This window comes from Aptenodytes patagonicus, chromosome 2, assembly GCF_965638725.1.
Source record: "Aptenodytes patagonicus chromosome 2, bAptPat1.pri.cur, whole genome shotgun sequence".
Classification (NCBI taxonomy): Eukaryota; Metazoa; Chordata; class Aves; order Sphenisciformes; family Spheniscidae; genus Aptenodytes; species Aptenodytes patagonicus.
Window position 1 is genome coordinate 162,838,561 of NC_134950.1, and position 21,804 is coordinate 162,860,364.

Sequence of the window (21,804 nt, forward strand, 5' to 3'; positions counted from 1 at the left end):
GTGGCCGAGTTTTGGTAGCGGGGGGGGGCTACAGGGGTGGCTTCTATGAGAAGCTGTTAGAAGGTTCCCCTATGTCCAATAGAGCCAATGCCAGCCGGCTCCAAGACGGACCCGCCGCTGGCCAAGGCCGAGCCCATCAGCAACGGTGGTAGCGCCTCTGGGATAACATATTTAAGAAGGGGAAAAAAAACTGTGCAACTGCAGCCAGAGAGAGGAGTGAGATTATGTGAGAGAAACGACTCTGTGGACACCAAGGTCAGTAAAGAAGGAGGGGGAAGGAGGTGCTCCAGGTGCCAGAGCAGAGATGCCCCTGCAGCCCGTGGTGAAGACCATGGTGAGGCAGGTTGTCCCCCTGCAGCCCATGGAGGTCCACGGTGGAACAGATATCCACCTGCAGCACCTGGAGGACCCCACACTGGAGCAGGTGGATGTGCCTGAAGGAGGCTGTGACCCCGTGGGAAGCCCGCACTGGAGCAGGTTCCTGGCAGGACCTGTGGAGAGACAAGCCCACACTGGAGCAGGCCTGCTGGCAGGACTTGTGACCCCAGGGGGGACCCATGCTGGAGCAGTCTGTTCCTGAAGGACCGCACCCCATGGAAGGGACCCACACTGGAGCAGTTCATGAAGAACTGCAGCCCGTGGGAAGGACTCACGTTGGAGAAGTTCATGAACTGTCTCCCATGGGAGGGACCCCACGCTGGAGCAGGGGAAGAGTGTGAGGAGTCCTCCCCCTGAGGAGGAAGGAGTGGCAGAGACAACGTGTGATGAACTGACCGCAACCCCCACTCCCCGTCCTCCTGCGCCACTTAGGGGGAAAAGGTAGAGAAAATCGGGAGTAGAGTTAAGCCCGGGAAGAAGGGAGGGGCGGGGGAAGGTGGTTTTTTAAGATTTGTTTTTATTTCTCATCATCCTACTCTGATTTGATTGGTAATAAATTAAACTATTTTCCCCTAGTCGAGTCTGTTTTGCCCGTGATGGTAATTGGTGAGTGATCTCTCCCTGTCCTTATCTCGACCCATGAGCCTTTTGTTGTATTTTTCTCTCCCCTGTCCAGCTGAGGAGGAGGAGTGGCTTTGGTGGGCACCTGGCATCCAGCCAGGGTCAACCCACCACAAAGGTATAATTAGCAGGGCTTTTAACTAGACAATAATTTCAATGTTATCAAAACCATAACCAAAACAGTTTTCATTCAGATCCCAGCAATGTCATCATAAAGATCCCATCTACTACTGTTTGCCCCATCTGCTTCTGTACTTCTACATCCTTTGACTACAAATTCATGAAGCAAACACTGCAGTACTTTCTTACCAAAGGAAACATGCACCTATAGCACATATACATCAACATCAGATTTTACCCCATCAAAAATACATTCTTAAAATATTCTGCAAGTGCTTACATATGAATGGGTGTGATTCTGAACAATTATGAACAAGAAATGAGAGCAAAACCTTTCCTAAGTAAGTCTGCTTGTATTTTAAAACATCTCATTGATCACATACAGTTTTAATTAAGATTAAATCATTTCACTAGCAATTAAAGCCAGTGCATGTTCTCTAATACACTGCTTAAATTATATTGAATTATGCAGGTGACATTTTCTGAACTAACCTCCAATCTCTATTCAGGTTTAGACAGTTCTCAGTTACAAAAAGGATGAACGAGCAGGACATCAATCACTTTGGGATATTAGCACCTTAAAGATGTCTTTAGCAGGTCAATAATCTTTTCACCTTCGAAGGACTTTATCAGATCTTGTCTAAAGCCTGGATAAAAGCTTTTGCATTAAGTACTTCTAACAATTGGCAGTGTATCTCCACCACACAAAGCTGTTTTCTTCCTTAAGGATACAATCCTCAAGGTCATGATTCTCAGCTGCCTTCCAGCATGACAAAGGAGCATTACCTACCGCCAAACAAGCTGTCAACACAAACTTTGTCACAGCCTAGATAAAGAAACTGGCAGACAGTGATAATAGGTCTAATTTCCCCTCCTCCCTAGGGAGGTAAACAGATTTCAAATCAGTCTAAAACCCTATGCACGTGAAGCAATGTTATCTTTGAAGATACAATAGAAAGAAACTCACTGGAAATTCATCTAGGGGTTCATTGATTTCAAGGTCTAGCACTTCATCTTCTTCTCCAGGCTCTTCCCCATATTCTATTTGGTCTTCTGTCAGTTCAGGATCATTGCCTTCATAATGTCCTTCCTCTGCATACTCTGAAGCATATACTTCAGGTGCTTCAGATTTGTCATAAACAATTTCATCCTCCCCTTGGTCATACTCAGACTCATGTTCTATCGATTGGTCGTTGATGGTCTCAGAGAGCTCGTATGATGTAAGTATGCCAGATGTAGCACTGAGGCTAACTGTGACACCTTGAGAACTATGGTATGGGGGGAAAAAAAAAAAATCAGAGGTTGAAGCGTAACAGTCAACTACTCACAAAGATTTAGCAAAACGAAGCCAACGAATACAAATTCTCTAAGTTGATGGACAAAATTATACCTCACACACTATTTGATTTCATGCCATATTCTCATAATGCATACTGTACTGCAGCTTATCACCAGCTGCAGGCTATTTGACCAGGGGAATCAAACCAACCAGATGGTTTAGCAGGTCAAACTGGCAAAAGTCCTGCTTGGTAACCAAAGCAGACTGGATTCAATTTTAATTCACAGACTAATAAAAAATACACAAAATTACTATAACTGCATCTGTTTTCCCAATCTTTCAGAATAAGACAGTAAATTATTTTTTATTAAACGTATTAATATTGTTCCTTCTTGATTATCTTGAATTCAAACTTACATTTTTATGACAGATTTAATGTTCTACTTAGAATAATGTAAAATATGTAGTCAAGAACTGTCATTTAAATGCCTAAGATTTATTCTAACTTAGTAACAGCACTGGCATAGACACTGAAAAAAACCCAATCAATACAAAAACAAGTTTATAATCTGAAGGATAAGCAAAACTCAGAATTTACTATTTTCATAAGTTCGGGGGAACAAGATTCAGGAAGCTTTGTGCTATCTGCTCAAAGACGGAGAAGATTTAACACAAAAACAAAGACATTATGCAGGATTATCATTATCCTCCCAACTACAGAAGCATAAATGAGTTTGAATGGAAATAGAGGAATAGGGGAAAGGAACGGAGCAACGCTCTTACTCCCTAGCAATAAAACTGCTAAAAACGCAAGATTTGTCTACAGAAACCTGCTTCCACTGAGCAATATTATCACACTTTAGATACTTTCTCATCACTCGTGCAGTCACATAGCCATCCCTGCTGCCCAGGGCTCACAAGGAGGAAATCCAAAGAAACAGCAAGGACTGTAACTGGGATTCCCCATTTTGAAGGGAACAGTCCAATTTTACTCCTGCAGGGAGTAAAGCAGCAGCCAATGGAGAGATTGATGGTCTGAGGTATTTCACCACACCCTCATCAATCCAACACAGGGACAGGACTCCTTATCCTAATTCCAGCCAAGGACAGAACAGAGATCTCAGAGCAACATATGTATATATGTTACACACATATATATATTCATACCCCTTCAGATGACATGCCTGCATAGCATGCAACAAGTAAAGGAAAAGCTGGCGAAACACACAGGCCATTAAAAGCAGCAGTGGTACTGTACCACTTCTGCATCACAAGCGCATCTTCCTTCCCCCTTCAGTTCAGCTTGAGAAGTAAAAATCTCAAGACACTCATTTTGACTTGTAATGCCCATAATTCAGTTGTGGAGCTGTATCACCACAGGGTATTCGCAGGGCAGGATCCTCAGTAAACTCCCATGGAAGTACCTGCTCAACCCTATAAACTCTGTACCAAATTTTCTGCTGTGTGATTGTATACAAATACTTAATCCACAAATCAAGCCTTACAAACTATGAAGCTCCCCTCCTCAGGGTCTTAGGAGTTAAGATATATTTTTAAAAGAAAGATGGCAGAAAAGGACTTCACAGGAGAAGGAAGCCTACAACGATACCAACAAGGCACAGAACAAGAGCTCTGTAAGGCACAGGAGACGACACAGTTTCTTCTTTATAAGCTTTTTTTATAGATTTGAGTTAAATTTATTAGATTCAAATAAAAAAAAAATTTTACTGAAATGCTAACAATGCTACTGAACACATTATATATCTATCATTAAGTAGCTGGCTAGGTAAAAAGCAAAACTATTTTAGGTATATACCAATAACTTCAGTTCAGTAGTTACTAGTCATCAGTAGTAGCAGTCATTAATAGCTTAGCATTATTCAAAACACAAGACTTAGAAAAGAGATACCGAAATTCTTGTTCCTCTTCATTGTCACTTTGCAGAAGATCATCATTCAGCTCTTCATCTGACAAGTCTGACTGATTCTAGGTTTCAGAAAAAGGCAATCATGAACATAAAAAAGGATATAAACTTTTAACTAACTAGGTACTGAAACTGTCAAAACTTCTGCGCACTAAGTATTTTTAATGAAGAATGCATCCCAGACTAAGACCGTATCTTCAATGAAATTACCTAATTTGATGAGAAAAAAAATACACAAGACAACAAATCTGAAAATAAATGTTTGACAGTCTTACGGAAATTTACAAAACTCAATTTTGCCTAGCTATCAATGCTTTTCACTGATGCATTCCCAAATATAGCCAAAGATGACAACTCACTTAAGAAATACCAGGAAGAAAGAAAGGTTAGCTTTAGTGCTCTTAACTGCCTTGTGACCTTGACGCATTAGGCAAGTCAAGAAAAACTACTAAGTCACTGCAGTTTCTAGAAAGCAGAGATACTTAGGAAACTGGAGGAAAGGATATGATGATATGAAGAAAATTGAAAAACCATAATTAGCTTGTAGGTGAAGAAAAAAATAGAACAAAATATTATGCCTTTTCTGAACTCCTCCTAATTGTCTATCATACTTCCAGTTGTTTCATCTTTTTTTTTTTTTTAAATAATTACCCACTAGCAATTGATAACTGCAGTTTTCCTCAGAAACATTATTTCCATCCTCTAAAGTAATAGGGGCAGAAAGGTTATACAAGGGTAGATTTATCTAAAAGTACTGGGATGAGATTAAGTAGAAGCAAGTTCAGCCTACATAGCTCAGGGAAAACTTCGTGAGAAATCTATTATTACTCCACCATATGAGTCCATACCCACAGATACTGCTCGGAGCCCTGTAACAAGGCAAACTGAAAACAAGAATAGAAAAAGCACAAGAACACATAATACATTGGAGAAATCTAGTATTGGTTAGTATTCATACAGAGAATTTTTTTTTTTTTTTTTTTTTTTTAAGATAAGTAAGTAGCTTTATCAACTCACATTTCAACTACAAAGATATATGCAATGTTAACTGCTTATGTTTTTGATAATTGCCTAACACACATCTGCAATCCCTATCCTGGAAATTTTATTTTTTAAACCAGTACATGAGACAAAGGAATTTCCTGCCTTTAATAGGGATTACTTACAGAATAATTTCAAGAAGCTAACTTCCAACATTCAGAGTGTGATTATAAAAAAATTACATCAATTAAAACTCAACTTTTACCAGATCTGGGTTTCTTAACAAACCTATTCATCTCCAACTAAAACTTTAAAAACTCACCATAGAAGAGGAAATTCTCTGCCTACTCATTAGACAAAGTAGTAGTAGATTGTGTGCAGTGAGTGGATCTTTAATAGACACCACTGATGGCTTTTTTATTTACTCTGGTAAATACTGATGGTATTTTGATGAGTAACTTTTAATAGCCAGGAAATCGGCAGTTGAAGTGAATTCTCCAGAATGCTAATCAGCATTCAGGAGGCATAATCGGGTTTTTTTGTTTTGTTTTTTTAATTGTTAAGTCAATATGAACAACAGTGAAACCGATTTTGAGAACCATCTCCTTTTTGAACGATGTGTTGAGAAGAAATACTATCTCAGAAAAAAAAAAAATTTCTAGAAGTTTTATTTTAAAAAGCCACACTTGGAGGTACTTCACAAAAGGAAACAGAGCTCTGAGTGCAGAGCGCTCTGGCAACAAGGCAGATCTCAGGTACCTGTGGCTGTCAGGTAACGGCAAAATACATAAAGGGCCATACCAAACAACTGAAGTGGGTAAGTTGAACAAGATTCACATTTAATTTCTGTAACAATTCACTTCAATGCACATCTCTTACCTTTTTGCCAGTTAGCAAATCCTCTCCAAGCAAGTCATCATCAAGTTCACTGGAAAATATTAACAAATTTAAGAAGTTGAACCTTAGAAAACAGAGAGAAGCACCATATAGGGTATACACCTTAAAAAACTAACTTGAGGAGAATTGTCGCCGAGTCTGCACAAAGCTTTCCTTTTAGCAAAGCATTCAGTAAGTTGAAAAAGGAGATATATATTTTAAATGAAACAATAGATCACACATATTAAATAAGACTACTGTTGTGCAGTCATTTCATTTCCATCCGCTCTCCTTTCCATATCCCTACAACTATAACACAGCACATAAACCCAAAGTGCAGGCATTTAAAACACGGTTAGCTAGGTCCCCACTCTAGATTCTTCAGTTCATGGCTGTTTGGGCATATTGTCCAAACTGCTGTTTCCCACCTCTCAAGAGAAGAAGCAAGTGAGACCATAATGTCCTGTGGGCAAGACTCAGTCTACAGACCACCATGTGGCCCAAACTGCACTTCAGCAAGAAGGCGCTGGGAGGCCAGCTAACTTGGGAGACACTTAGGCCTAGGTGTTTCATAAATACTTTATTCCCTCCTCCTCCTCCTCAAGTTGAGGGTAAGATCAAACAGACATTTGTAGGATGACAGAAGTCAAATGCATGTTTCACCATCTTTCTAAGTGCCATCACATAGCATCTGTCCCATAAATAGGATGCAACACAAAGAACTACAGTCCGAATCAGTTAAACTTTAGGACAACTGCTTAATCTCATTCTTTCTTCAGTGAAAGAATTATCTAGTGACAGGAATAAACAGATTCCCGCTTCTATAATAAACACTTATTACTGACAAATGCCTGTATTGGAACATGCATGTCTTAATACTAAAATGAGATGCCAGTGATTTGAAATATGAGCTGTTATTCAAGAATGAGACTATTTCTACCTGCACACCTTAAAAAAACAATAAGAAAAGTTCCAAAAACCATGCCTTAGATATTACATAAAAACTAAATACCCCAAAGTGAGAATGGACTATATGCACAGAATAGGAATATGTGTAAGAAATTTAGACTAGATATAAGGAAGAAATTTTTTACGCTGAGGGTGGTGAAACACTGGAAGAGGTTGCCCAGAGAGGTGGTGGATGCCCCATCCCTGGAAACATTCCAGGTCAGGTTGGACAGGGCTCTGAGTAACCTGCTCTAGTGGAATATGTCCCTGCCCACAGCAGGGGAGTTGGACTAGATGACCTTTAGAGGTCCCTTCCAACCCAAACTATTCTATGATTCTAAGAATTCCTTAGGACTACATAGGAAATACTTGAAAATGGGGAGGCAATCCCAAGACATAAATCAGTGCTAAGAGTTGGTTTTGCAGCTGGATACATCTCTTCCAGAGCTGGTCACTGTACAGATAATGCAGGGGGGGAATAAAAATCTTGTGGGCTAGAAGAGACCAGATGATACTCCAAATCAGCCCTAAATAGGACATTATCATCAGTACACAGTATTTGTCCATAGTTACTGATCTCAAACAGTTCCAGGAATGACTGAACATTAACAAACAGCAATTGTTTTGTGCTCACTGCAATATTAAACAAAAACTGGGACATAAGACATATCATACATTCCAAAGAGCAAACTGACTAGAATTTAAGCCCTTTATTTCAGAGACAGAAAACTCTACATAACAAATGGGTGCAGAAAAATTTAGAGCCAAAACTGAAGTAGGAAAAAGTCACTAATCTCTTCAGCTGCCAGTAACCTGACAAATGCACCAAAAGGTTTAAAAATATTTCCCAGCACTATGGTCCACCGCTGACAGCTTTTAATAAAACTGCACTAGAGAAATTCCAGAAGATGGCAAGAGCGTGTGCTATAGCAGCATTCAAAGACAAAAAGCAAGTTCAGGTAGTAAGAAATTCAGATCAAAAAGGAATGGAAAAGAAAGTGAAAGATTAAATGAATTATCTAAACACAGTTAGGGCTATTCAACACATTACTAAAAAACATCTTCAATGTGATTTAAAAAAAAAAAAAGATTAAACACTTGGTCAATAGAAGTAATTGCATATGTAGTCTAATTTTTAAAAGCTTTGGCTTATTACTTGACAGTCAAAAGAATTAGCACTAGCACATAAATGAAACTCATAACAGAAACAAAAGCGTTTCACAGAATGCCCCTCAAAACCTATTAAAATATTCAATGTCATTCAGTATTTTCATTGATAAATTAAAAGAAGAAAAATCACCGTTGGTAACTTTTTGAATAAACAAAGTAACAGTGGAAAGCCTGCACAGTAAAGCAGACCTATCTCAAGCTTCTGTTAAAATAGCCAAATCTGAAGTTATCTATCGGAAAGAAGAGGGACCAGAATTACCAGATCTGACTATTAAAAGAAAAAAAAAGAAAAACAAAAAACAAAACCAGATACTAAAAGATCTTAGGCTTGCTGAGAAAAACAGAGAAAAATGAATGGTTGCAATCTGATACCACACAAAGCCACATAAAATAACTTAAACTGGAACAAAAGTACACATTTGTGATAGTTCCAACGGCAACTCACCCTCACTATCATCAAGACAAAGGTCTTTCCAAAACAACAATTCTAGGAATTTAGGGCTAAGATAATCTAAGAGTTCACTGCTCTCACAAGAGACAGACCCATTTCCTCCCCTTCCTCAACTCCCAATACTCAACATTCCCCTCACTGAACAAATTCAGCTCACCAAATGAGGAAGAGAAAATAACAATAAAACAGACAGACAACAAAAGTGGAAAGTTTTCTGCCAGTGTAGAGAAATTAATAATCTCAGAGAAGGGTCAGAACAAGCGAATTTCAGCAAAAGTCAACTACTAAATCAGCCCTGTCATCTCAAAGGATAGCACCAGAACTGCATGTTTTTCCCAAACCCAAGCTTTGGGCTACTTAGAGATAAGTGTATAAATTAACAGCCCGTGATAAAGACGTCAGACTGGCCCTTTCTGCCTCCAATTTCATGAGCATGCCTCATTAAACATGAGCAGTAGCAAGGACAGAAGTGTTTCAGGAAATGAATTTGTAAAAAAAAAAAAGTAATGGGAAAATTCTTCAAGAACAGTGTTACATTTGTACTCCCAAATAACAGGGGCCTTCCAACTCTCAGTTACCACCCTCCAGTGTTTGAGAAAGGAAAGAGATCTGGAAATTCAAAATTATTTAAATGACTGGGGGATGGGATTCATTTAAGTAGCAACACAGTAAGAACTGATGGCTGATCAAGACCTATGACTAACAGCACAACCCCTTCACCCTTCCCCACAAAAAAAAAAGTGATTTAGGTTGCAAAGCAAAGCATGAAGGATAAAAAACCCAAGTCTACTGTGTTCATTCAGCCTTTTTTCCATCTTCAAGAAACTGTGTCTTGTACTGAATTAGGCCAGTAGTTAAAAAAATTCAAGCCATTACATTAGGCAACAACATATCCATGTACAGCATTTGTAATTGCCCAGACAACCACAGAACTTAACACTTCCAAAGATAGCTTCGCAATGTAAAAAGAATTAATAAAAACATAAAATTCCAACACATGCAAATAAAATAATATTCTATTACAGTTGTAAAAAAACATTTTCTGAAATGATCAGCAAGATGAAACTCTGGAATCTCCAGCACTGCACCTGAAAACACTTCCCTTACAATTTCACTAAAGAATAAACAATATTTTTTTTATCATCTATCTTAAATTATATGCAGCTAGTTACAAACACAGACAAAACCTTTTTTCTAAAACTGAATCCTTGTGTGCTTCGAAGTCTCAGCTTAGTGAAAATACTCCATAACCTTTCTCAAGTCCTGTAAAAATAACTTTGCCACAGGGAGTTTACCATTGCCAATAAGATTACAACTTCCAATACAATGGCTGTTTGGCTCTTCCAAATTTTGTGAAGTGGCAAGAGTAGGACAGCTAAAAACAAATGCGACCAGCCAGCATCTAACAGCCCACCTATTCATATCATGAAGTCAGCAAAGGCAAAAAGTTCAGAAAATATTCTAATACAAAGCATTTTGCCTGTAATATTGGCTTCAGTATTCCTGAATACCCAGAGCTGGGGCTGGGAAGCAGCATGGTACAGTGACCCAGCCTGAACAAGTTGTTTTAATTACACTCTCAAACTAGATCAGTTCCTTGATGCAGTTCACCATCCAACCCACAAACAGCTGTGCTGGCATGACAGAGAGCAGACACCCCTCACCAGCATACAGCAGAACGCCCTGTATAGTGAAGCTATTGTTCAAATTCCTTATTCACTCTTACTCACCTCCCAGAGCAATGAAAACTACCCACTTAACCTAGCAGAAAAGCACGGAGCATGGAAGAGGAAACTAATCCCTCTGGAATGACGATGAATGTGGAGTAGCTGATTCACTCCAAGGGCTCAGCTCAGTGGAAAACTACTTAGGGTAAAATTTGTTTACTACAGTCACTGAATAATTATTAGAAAAGACAAAAATCTCTTTGGAATGTTTTTTTCCCCTTTTTACAGTGAAAACCACTGGCAGAGTCTGAACAAGCGTCTCCGTTATTAAAAAGGAATACTAAAAAAAAGTATCCCCACAAAAAAGTGAAAAATTTTCTCCCAGAAAGAACAGACAAGTCTAGCCAGCAGCTTGATTCAAGTCTTTCCCAGCTAGAGTGCCTTTGTGTAAAAGAACATGCTCTTATTCTCCCCCAAAATAACTAAATTCATACATATTTCTAAATCTTTACAACAGTCATATTTTTTCAACAGAAGCCCATACCTAAGCTCCATTATTCTGCTCCAACGTAAAACTGAAGCAGGACTTTGAGGATAAGAATTTAAACATCTAGTTAAAAAAAAAAAATTAGGTAGGGCAAATTCAAGTACTAGCAAAATCTAACTATTTAAACCATTGACATCTACTAAATATTTAAAAGGAAAACCAGGACATTAATTGCAAAGTTAATTACACAACACAAATACTTTGTATTTATCCAATTTTAAATGGTATCTCTTCATAGCACACTCTATATTCCTCAAGGCAAGTATATGTTTGGCACAATCTAGCATCAGCTGACACATGCATAACCACCACCATCTTCATTAATATCTAAATGTGCGCTACTCTAAATGTTAGAATATAAAATGCCAGAATGGGAAAACAGAGCAATGTAATTCAGCATACAGAAACTGAACACGAAGATATTGTACCTACCTGTCCCAGTCGTCATCTCCAGCTCGTCTTCTCCAAGACCTTTCTGCACCAGGCTTATCAAATTGATCAAAGTCATCATCTGTAAAGAAGGTGACTACATTAAATAATTCTTACTGAAATGAAAGGTTTCTGAAGCAACCACTTAGGTGGGATGGGGGGGTGTTGTTTTTTAGAAGATGCAAAAATAGCTTTTTATACTTTCCATTTTAACATGAGGAAAACAGATAAATACCAACATGCTTCAATAATAAAGAAAACATGATGTACTATATAGCTTTCCCTCTTCTCACTATTGAGGCGAGGATGACCCGAGGAAAACAGATAGAGCATGAGATAAATCACTGGAAAATGTTGTCAATGAAGGTCATCCCAGGGACAGGAGCTCCCCAGAAATGCATGAAACCGAGGGGCAACGGAGGTGAAGGGAACTACATCTGCCAGATCTCTGCTTGCCTTGGGGGCCACAAGCTCATCTATCCACACTGAGCCTGCAAAGGCACTTTGAAAATAGGAGTAAACCTCAGGTCAGCACAAGGCATGATGGTACCAGCAACCCGAAACAGAAGAAAGAAGTCAGGTGTAATACACCATCAATTACCTCAACAGGGGCATTAAAAACACTAGAAGTCACTGAAGCAGGTTACGCTGTGTACCTAAGCATGCACATGCCTTCCAAGATAAACTGGTGCTCCATATATTTCTCTCAACAAGTACCATCACTTTAGCCTATCAAATCACAAATTACTCTTGCATAGCTTATTTTGCAAATGACAATTTTGCTACTTAAAAATACTAGAACTTCCATTTATCTGCAAAAGACATGCAAAGCTCATCTGCTCTGTTCAGACATCCAGACATCTCGTCATCTGTAAACTGAAAGCGCATACCTTCAGAAACACTCAACCCTCACTCTCCCATCCTGTGGCTACAGCCCAGAGAACGCACACCTGGAATTAGTGTCTTTTCACACATTTTAATGACTTTTGTAAGAGTAAAACAAGTGGGCAAATAAAAGTTACGCTCAACACATGTGGAAACTGGCTGCAGTTTAATCGTCTGCAAAATACAGGAGCTTAAGCAATCCAGTCCTTCCAGTCTGAACTGGTGAACACTAAGATGCCACAAATCCAGTCATTCTCCTGACTCTATTTGTACGCAACTCTTTGACCAAGTACAATGCCAACGATCAACTGGGTTTTTGTGTTTGTTTTTTTTAATGAACCTTCAAAATCAAATTTGTCTTCAGCTCTTTAAACTCCACCCAGTATCCTTTAGTGAATATTCCCTCCATGCAATGACAAATCTATTCAATTCTTACTTCATATAATCAAAATACAGGTGTTAGTGACCGGTAGAAGTTTAAAAGGAGGTAAAAACATTAAAAAGAGAAAATTCAGTCCTTGCCATGTCACTAAATTAAGAGCTTTCCAAACCAGAAATTTCAGTCATAAATAGCTATGAAAATAAGACTGCTCAGTATGAATTACGATGCAACACAAGTCAAGTGTGGCAGCTCTTTTGTTTTGAAACAGTAGGTAAAAACAATTCCCCTTGATCAGGTTCCCCCCTTTACTCCCTACAGATACTTTTATATTTTAATTAATCTTCTATATTTAAACTAATTTACATGGGCTAACACTATTGAAACAAACAGTTGTTTTACATTTCTCTGCTCAAACATCTACATATTGCAACCTCCTTCAATTCCAATTCCTATTTCACCCACAGGGGAAAGCCAGACAGATATCCAAGCATTTACTATCTTCCTCTTGAACACTAAATTATCTGATTTTGTGGTCTCTGAAAAAAAGCCACCTTGCTCTCTTTATGGTCATTCAAAACCATGCTGCAGTAATTATCTTAGTGCACTGACATTTTAAGGGCACAAATATCCTGCACTGTCATTGTTCTTACAGCTGGATTGCAGTAATCCACTGACTTGATGTAACCACCTCCAAAGATTTTTTTTTTTTTAAGGTAATGCAACTGGTTTTGCAGCAACCCAAATTACAAGTGACACTTACTGTGTTTTTGCATCTTCCAAAAAACAACACCCACACATTGACTAACATAGTTCAAGACAACGACCACCATCAGGAAGACAGTAACTTCTTTTTAAGCTATGCCTGCTTGCTTACAAGATATCATGTTTTTTCATGCCAGGCACCACTTTTAGAACTACAGAGAGCTGTACTATAAACCAACACCACTTGAAGACACGATCTTAGCTCTTCAGCACACAATTCTTACACAGATGGACCTTCACATCAGCCAGGTATAAATCTAGACAACACAAGGTTACTTGCCAAACCCTTTTTCTCTGTTGAGATCTCTCTCCGGCAAAAAGAAACACTCTTCAGTATAATTCATAGTACTTTTCCAGGCCAGATAGGTAAGTTTCACGGCCATAAAAGTGCTTCAACCTAGTATTACTGCTAGCAAAGAAACAATACCAAAAGAGGGTCCAAGTTCCCGCCAAGTTTCTAGCATAGACCTGGACTCCCACTCAGCCAACATCACGAACCTCCACCCTCCAGCTCTTCCAGCCCCTCCAAATTTCTCACATCCTATTCCTTATTTATGATCAACTCCTACCAAAATCCAGAGCTGAATTAAATCCATGCAAAGCCCTTTTCACAAGTCTCCTCTAGCAGGATGCATAGAAAAGCCTCAAAAATGACTGGTCAATCTGTGTGTGGTGACCACAGCTTATTAGAACTGTTCCACATTTATCCCCACCACCTCCTTGTTGTCATCTCTTCTCTCCCTGTCTCATCACACACATGATATAAAGATCTTTGGGACAGAGGGAGCCAGCTTTTCTTTTTTATGCTTATTTGTTCTGTGACAGCTGACACCAACAATGAGCATTACAAATTACGTCATTTTGACATTAAGTCTTATCAGAGCCCAAAGCAGATTGTAGCTCTCCTTTAGAAAAGGAGGTCACAACAGTCACGCATCTACAAATAGCATTCATTGCCAGCTTTATTGTTTGCGAGATAGCAAGCATTGAAATGGACACAGGCCTTACACCTGCAGTGCGATGTGATACCTAGCAAACCTCAGTGAGGCATCATCTTTTTTCCATTCCTGAAACTATACATATTTTCATTTTTCTTCTACCTGTCTAGGCAACATTGGAAAATACCAGTAAACAACAATCAGCATAACATTTATGGATGTTTCTCCTTGAGAAACTCTTGTAAGTCAATGTTTGTGTCAAGCTTGGTTAAGTGCCTGTAAAACATTAACTTGTACAGAAAGAGGAACACTCAGCATCAGCAGAGCACAAAACCACTGAGAGCAACAGGCAAAGTTTTGGGTTTTTTTATAAATTTCAGTACTACTGTGTGGGAGGTGCAGAGAGAAGAAAAAAAGGGAGGGGTCGGAATCCATGAACATAAGCTTTTTAAGCAGGGAAATGTCCATTGTAGGAGTTGGAAGAGGTTTTGTATTTCTTCCAGCGGTATCAGTGCAGCCTAGAAAGGTAATCGTACATAGCAACTGCTGCTAAGACATGCAATGCAATGGCTACGGCTCCTCGTTTCAATTCAAGGCTCTCATGGCAAAGCTCACCAAGACGTGTGCACGTTAGCTGGGTATCAACTGGAAGATCCTGAAAGGTGATCACTAAACACACTAAGCCCCCTCTCTAACCTCCAGGCAGCACTAGAAGGAAAAAAAAAAAAAAACCACAACAAAAAAACCCAAGAGTTATCACATACCAAAAAAGCACTAACTAAAAAAGTAAGCAGGACAGACCAGTTATACAGGAAAACAAAATAATCCACCTCTTGGCTCTTCCTACTGCAGCTCTAAGAAAATCGCCATTATCAAAGTGACAGAGAAGTTGCAGGATGCTGCAGAGACTGACTAATGCTGGCTGTTTTGTTAGACCAGCCTGCCTCACAAGGCCCTGGCCAGCTATGAACCAGAATAAGCACAAAGACAGCCAAACATACTTGGCTGCCCACACTAAAAGGTTCCTATTTGCTTTATACTTACCCTGGTGTAAGCACCGGCAGTGCTACAAGCTGTTCTATGCAGCTTATTTTTTAGTTTTATGATACATGCCCAGAACTGCTACCTTCTTTCCTGCTTAATAAGGACAGATCATCCACACTAGAAACCCACAAAATACAAGCCTCATTTCCTCTCTGGCTATGCTGATGGTAGTTTCTAACTCTCTGGACACCCTTTCAATAAAACCTTCACTAATCGTTTTTCTATGTAAAATGGAAGTCCTAAGCTACACAGTCAAGTCTCGCAAGCGTAGAAGGTGAATCATCAGGAACACTGCAGAGCTCTTAACGTCTTAAAATGGAACCAACATAGCCTAAAAGGGTAGTCCTACATAGCAACTGTTGCTAAGATGAAGTATTTTACTGCGATGAGATGGCCAACACTTCTAGACTAGGAAAAACATTTGATGACTGCATCATTCGTCTTCCTAGAAATACACCTGCACGCTTTCTGGAACACTAACCCCATGCTGTCTCATAAACCTTCTTAACAGTTCAAAATTTTGTATTTTGGTTCCCTTCAATATTACACTGTCATGAATATCAAACATACTATTAGTTTTAGGCATTGAAAAAGCATCGAAGATTTCTCCTTATCCAAAACAAGATCGAGATGCCACAATGATCCAATAGTTCAATGGATAAAAAAGTATTAGGCACTGTTTACCCAACAGGTCTTTTAATAAAGTAACTAAGCTGCACTCCTTTTGCACAGAACAGGTAAGCGAGCTATTAAAAAAATGAAAAAGAAAAGAAAACTAGAGGAAAAAAGTCATTCACCACATCAAAAAACGTCACTTCTCTATGCTTAGATTTAATGCTGAACATAACAAGTCCGTCTTGATCTATCCCATTCCCCAGTATCATATTTAAAACACTCAACATGACAACTTGACAGCATTTCAAGCACAAGTCTCCAGATTAAAAACAGCTTACCAGCTTATCTTTATGTATTAGTTTATATCTACAGAATATTTTTCTTCATATTTCACTGCAAAAGGTTACACAACACATAGGTATTGTAAAGCCTTGATTTTCAGGAACTGAGTATACCATTTAAAAACAGACCTATGTTTCTGCCCAATAGTGAACTGCATTTCGGTATCTCTTGCTATGCGATACAGAAGAATAACACATTTCATGAGGAACAGCCGTGTCTAAAACACAGGCTGGCAATGTAACTGTACTATTAACACCAGTTGAATGAAAACTTTTGGCAACAAAGCGCAACAACATCTAGCAGTAAAAGCACAAGGTCAACAGGAACTCCTGAACCTGAGTCTGTGATATACACCTAACACTTTATGAAGCACACTATGAATCCAGTCTCATTTATTACAGATAATCAAGCTCTCTACCCCATCACAAAAATCCCATTCACTCCTACTATTGCATTATGCACAAGAACACACATGCACAAATACACCACACACAAACAGTTTAGTTTATCTTTTCAGGGATAGACATCATGTAGCCTTTATATTGGTAAACAATTACTCATAGAAGCATTAAGTATTCAGTGACTAAGTATTTATAACCATGTAACAACTGCATAACATGTCCCTCAACTAGTGTATTTTGTGTTTTCTTTCCAAATTACTCCTATAGGAGTGTTTAGCTTCCTCAAAGAAATAAAGTAGAAAAAATTAATTTCTACAGGAGATAAGTTCTTTTTATCTTCTCAAAAATATCTTTTTTTAGAGAGTTTCTCATGATGCAAAGCAAGCCACTAGCAAGAACAGAATTATGATATGCTGCCAAGAACTGAAGTTCTCTTTCTAATCACTGCTTGAAAGAAATAGTACCTTTTTTATTCATTTTATATTTACAAAAAAACCAAACAAAAACAAACAAAAAAACCCCACCCTACATCTACACCCCAGACCACCAAGCCACAAAAAAACATTTCCAAAGTCTGCTTGGATTTGAAAATGTATTTGCTTTGGAAAAACATTTTAGAAGTGTCATAGTCCTTGCCTCACAAACACACTGAACAGTCAATGAAGGCCAAGAGTTTAAATGAAATCCACATGAACTCAGCTCCCAAACAGCTTTGGACACTGATGAGAAACTGCAACTCTCCAGAAACTCTCCAGCATCTTCCACAGCCACCAAAAGTTATAGTTGAAACTGAGGCTACATTACAGCAGAATATAACACAGGACCAATCACATTACTTGGAGGTTTTTTGGTCGTCAGCGACAACCATCATCTTAAATTATTCTGGACAAGTTCTATGTGACCTAAAATCTGAGGTTTAGTATTTGATGTAATAAAGTATGGTTTGGCTTTTGTAAAAACAAGTGATACTAAGGCTGTATTTAATTTAGATGACCTGAAATGAGAGAACATTCAGAAGAACGTGACTTTTAGTGAATGCTTGTCAAAGCAGCATAAAGATATTAAAATTGCTATGCTTTAAAGCAAATCTGCCTGCCACAAGCTCATTCAAGTAGTAATGTTTTCTGGCACTAGTCCTTAGCTGGTACAATAGCCCATGATCATATACTCGTATTTCATGGATTGTAAACTCTATAGGCCTTTGACACTTCTAGAGGAGTTCTAGTGTGTGCATATTCTAATATAACTCTAAGTTATAGTGACCAGTTGCATCAGTCCACTTAATGAAGTAGGATGCGGTACCCACAGAGACCAAAACACAGCCAGCACTCCATCCACTTTCATCTAGGCACAAATGCAGAATCTATTTCCAGCCCCTGTATGCTGCTGTCAAATAGCCTGAAGCACGACAAATTCAACTGAATTTGTCAGACTGGAGAATTTTTACCACATCCTTGAATTGGATAGTGACCTACAACACAGAGAAAGGTGCTTGCTCTGCTAGCAGGATAAGCTTTTTTCCAATTTTTATCAACAGCTTCACAAGAGGTTTTTAAAGCCACTACATTGCTGAGGGCTCTCAGATTAGTTAAAATGAAATTAAACTGATGACAGCCTAAATTCAAGCTGGAGGAATAACATAATAGGCTCCGAGGTAGAGAAACACCCATTCAGCTACTCTTGGTACAGGACTTCCAGCAGGAATATGGGGTAGACATGTATAGACGGGGCCCTCTTCAGCTCCTCCTCCACCCCATCCCCTGTCATGATTCACACCCCAAGGATATCTACACTCAAAGTCTTCTAGACCACTGAAGTTCATCAGAAGTGAATTAATCTGAAAGGAAGAAAATTTACAATAGTTTTCCCTTCAATCAAGGTAAGAAGTGTTCCTTGATTTGTTTTAGTGATGGTTTGTTGTTTACCCTGTAACCGTCTCTCCCTAAATGAGGTTACTGGTATCAATTCACAGCTAGATTTTAAATACCAAGTAAAAATTTCAGCATCTATACAACACAGTTGTTACGTTACGCTATAAGCAGATGATCACTAAATCATAGAACAGCCCAGGTTGGAAGGGATCTCGAAAGAGCAAAGGAATTTGTGAAGTAATACAAAGCTGTGAATCATTCCCAGAGACCTCAAAGACCACCACTTGAAAACTTTACAGTTTTATTTTTGTGAAACCTATCACCAAGAGAGCCTTTACTTTCACCCTTAGAAAGCTTAGCTGCACCAACACAAGTATCTGTCACAAAGGTACATATGAATACTTTATTCTTATGAAACAAGCCAGTATTTTTCAAGAGCCTAAAAAATTATAAATGACCAATGAGTCCACACATGCTGTCCAACAGACAAATCACCTTCCTTCCATCCCATTGAATATATTTAAATGTTCAGCTGACATAGCCACTTCACATTTCATTTTTCAGCCCTGCATCATATCCTTACAGAATATTTAAACTTTAATCTGCATCTTCAAAGCCAAAACTATCTCACTTTGTCAACTGCTACCCTGCAATGTCATCGAATTAACACTCCATTTATTTTTCCAAGACCTATTTCGTACTACTTTACCAATCATTAGGTTGTTTTTTTTAAGAAAACACTGGGGTGCTGTTATCTCCATATTTTAAAGTCTTTCCCTCCTCCCAAAAAATCCAAAAACTAAATCCAGAACATTAGTTTAACATTCAGTTAAAACTAACTGACCAAAAACATTTAAGCCAAATAAGGACTTAGTCCTGGGCTTTTTAGCCTGTATGCCTTCTTTCCCATTTGTTACCACTATTGACTTCGGATAGTAGCCCCTTTCCAAAAAGAGTTGTATATACAATTCCTGTAAGTTCTAGGCTTTTTTACTGCGTTTTAAAAGTGTATTTAACAACTTCAACCAGGAATTTTCCTTGATTAGTCATATGGACATAAGTGTGTGACACCTCTGGGTGTCTTCATTCAGGCAAGTGTTGCACAGTGATCATCTAGACTAAACAAACATTGTTTATATGGGGCAAGGATCATATTTAATTGGCCACCATTTATTGATGAGGACAGTTAACGCTGAACAAACAAGTGCTTGTGCCCATTTACTACAAACGGATCTTAATTCATGGTTAGACAAAAATGGTACTCCACAACAAAAAAACTAGTCTTGAAACTAAAATTTCACCACTTAGTAGAAGGTTGTCTGTTGCATACACCTTTGTACATGAAGGCATGCTCATTCAACTTGCAGCAGAGTTTTAAACACAAGAACTAAAATGCTTCAAAAGTGACACTTTCTTTAAATTACTGTCTTCGTAATACTAGGAAAAAAACTTCCAGAGATAGAACATGGATGCAAAGTTTACTTCCACATCACAAATAACTGATGTGAACCACAGATACTACCACAAAGATTTTTGTAAAATAACTTAAACATGGCAATATATTTAACACCATTAAAACAATGTCCAAAATATTCAAATATTTACTGTTTTACCAAGCAGTGCTGTCCTTCCTAGCCTTCTTCCCAAACTCTTCAACTCCTAGATTTGGGAATTTCTTTGAAGCATTTACCTTTAGTACGAAATTTAATTGTGTTTATGTACTTTGTTACCAATTAAGCTAACAATGGCCAACAGTCTGACCACTTAGGTGAGTGATCACCAGGACAAGCCACACTCTTCTCCGTGACTCCTACTTACAGAAAAGACAGGCTAAAATAATCACAAACTTTTGTAGAGACAAGGACAAGCGGGTCAACTGACAACTCTGACCAGTCTTTATGAAAACTGTTATTCCTAATGAAAGCAAGGCCCACAGCACCAGAAACAGATACGTTCTCTTAACTGTATCTCTTTTGAACACCCCAGTGTGACCCCTGCAAGTCTTTCTTTTAATCACTCAAGCAAATGTTGTCATTTTAAAATTTGCTTAATACACCAATCAGAACCACAGAGGGGTTTGAGTTGTTATTTAAAATGCTGTGAAAAGAAGTGTCCTTAGTCAAGACGAAGAGCAGTGGCGGGCCCGAGAGTCCTGGGGTCAAGCTCTGACTTCATTTTACACTTTCCAAGTGAGACCTTCTGCTTCTGGGCAGCCTGTAAAATAAATTATAACTACTCCCCAGATGAGAAATAAGACATTCAAACAGGTCACATACCGTAGCTGTAAAAACTACGGGAATGAACGTCTCTAAAATAAACACATCCATCCCACCCGGATGTCCCGTACCTGCGGCGAGCGATGAAGCTGTTGCCCCCCCCCGGCCCTGCCCCGGCCAAGGGGAGACCACAGTTCCCATCACTGCACGACGCCGACTCCCATGAGCGAGAGAGGAGCCCCTGGGGCCTTGCGGTGCCAGGGGAGCTCCTACCTGCACCCCCGAGCACGCAAAACTCGCCGCCCCCGCCCAGGCGGGAGGCAGAGAGGCAACGGGGGGCGGCGGCGCCACCGCCCCAAGAAGGCCCCACAGCCCACGGCTCCTCTCAGCCCCGCCGGCCGCTCCGCCCCCGGCCAGGCCCGCGCCGCGGCTGCAGACGGCCCCGCTCCCCCAAGCGAGGCCCCGGAGCCGAGCCCCCCGCCCACCCCCAGACGAAGCCCTTAGGTGCCGCGGCACCCACCTGCGCCTCCTCCCAGGGCGGCAGCCATGGCTCTTCGCCTTGCCCAGGCGGCGGCGGCTCCCGGCAGCGACCCCGTGCCGCCCTCAGGAGCGGCGGGGAGCGCGGGAACGGGGAAGGGCTCGGATTCAGCGCCCGGCGGCTCCCCCTCCCGCCGCCCCTCCGCACGCACCCACCGCAGGAGAACAACAAACTACCACAACATGGCGGCCGCCACCACCACCGTCGCTGTCGCCGCCGCCCCCGCGCTGCATCATGGGATGGCGGAGGACCGGACCCTCCCTTGCGGGGAGGGCGGCCAGCGGCCTCCGCTGGTTGGTTAGCCGGGGCCCAGGCGCTCCGCGCGCCGGCCACCGTCAGCGCCCTCTGCGCATGCGCCGAGCGGCCTCCTCCCGGCGGCGCCGGCCGGGCGGGCTGGGCAGGAGGGCGCATGTGCCACG

At 40.1% G+C, this 21,804-nt stretch overlaps 1 protein-coding gene across 5 annotated transcripts in view; it reads right to left on the reverse strand.

Annotated features, from left to right (window-relative positions):
- Nucleotides 1–21,581, reverse strand: part of RBM33 (RNA binding motif protein 33) — a 104,958-nt gene extending 83,377 nt beyond the window's left edge. For 3 of the 5 annotated variants that reach the window (XM_076331925.1, XM_076331924.1, XM_076331922.1), the window contains exons 1-5: nucleotides 21,368–21,581; nucleotides 11,395–11,473; nucleotides 6,183–6,231; nucleotides 4,308–4,384; nucleotides 2,087–2,387 (exon numbers count right to left, since the gene is read on the reverse strand). In XM_076331925.1, coding sequence (XP_076188040.1) covers nucleotides 2,087–2,387; nucleotides 4,308–4,384; nucleotides 6,183–6,231; nucleotides 11,395–11,473; nucleotides 21,368–21,395 — 534 coding nt within the window. In that variant the 5' untranslated portion in view covers nucleotides 21,396–21,581. The remainder of the gene's footprint in view (nucleotides 1–2,086; nucleotides 2,388–4,307; nucleotides 4,385–6,182; nucleotides 6,232–11,394; nucleotides 11,474–21,367) is intronic. The other 2 variants (XM_076331926.1, XM_076331927.1) reach the window with 2 other exon arrangements.
- Nucleotides 21,582–21,804: the final 223 nt, after the last annotated feature.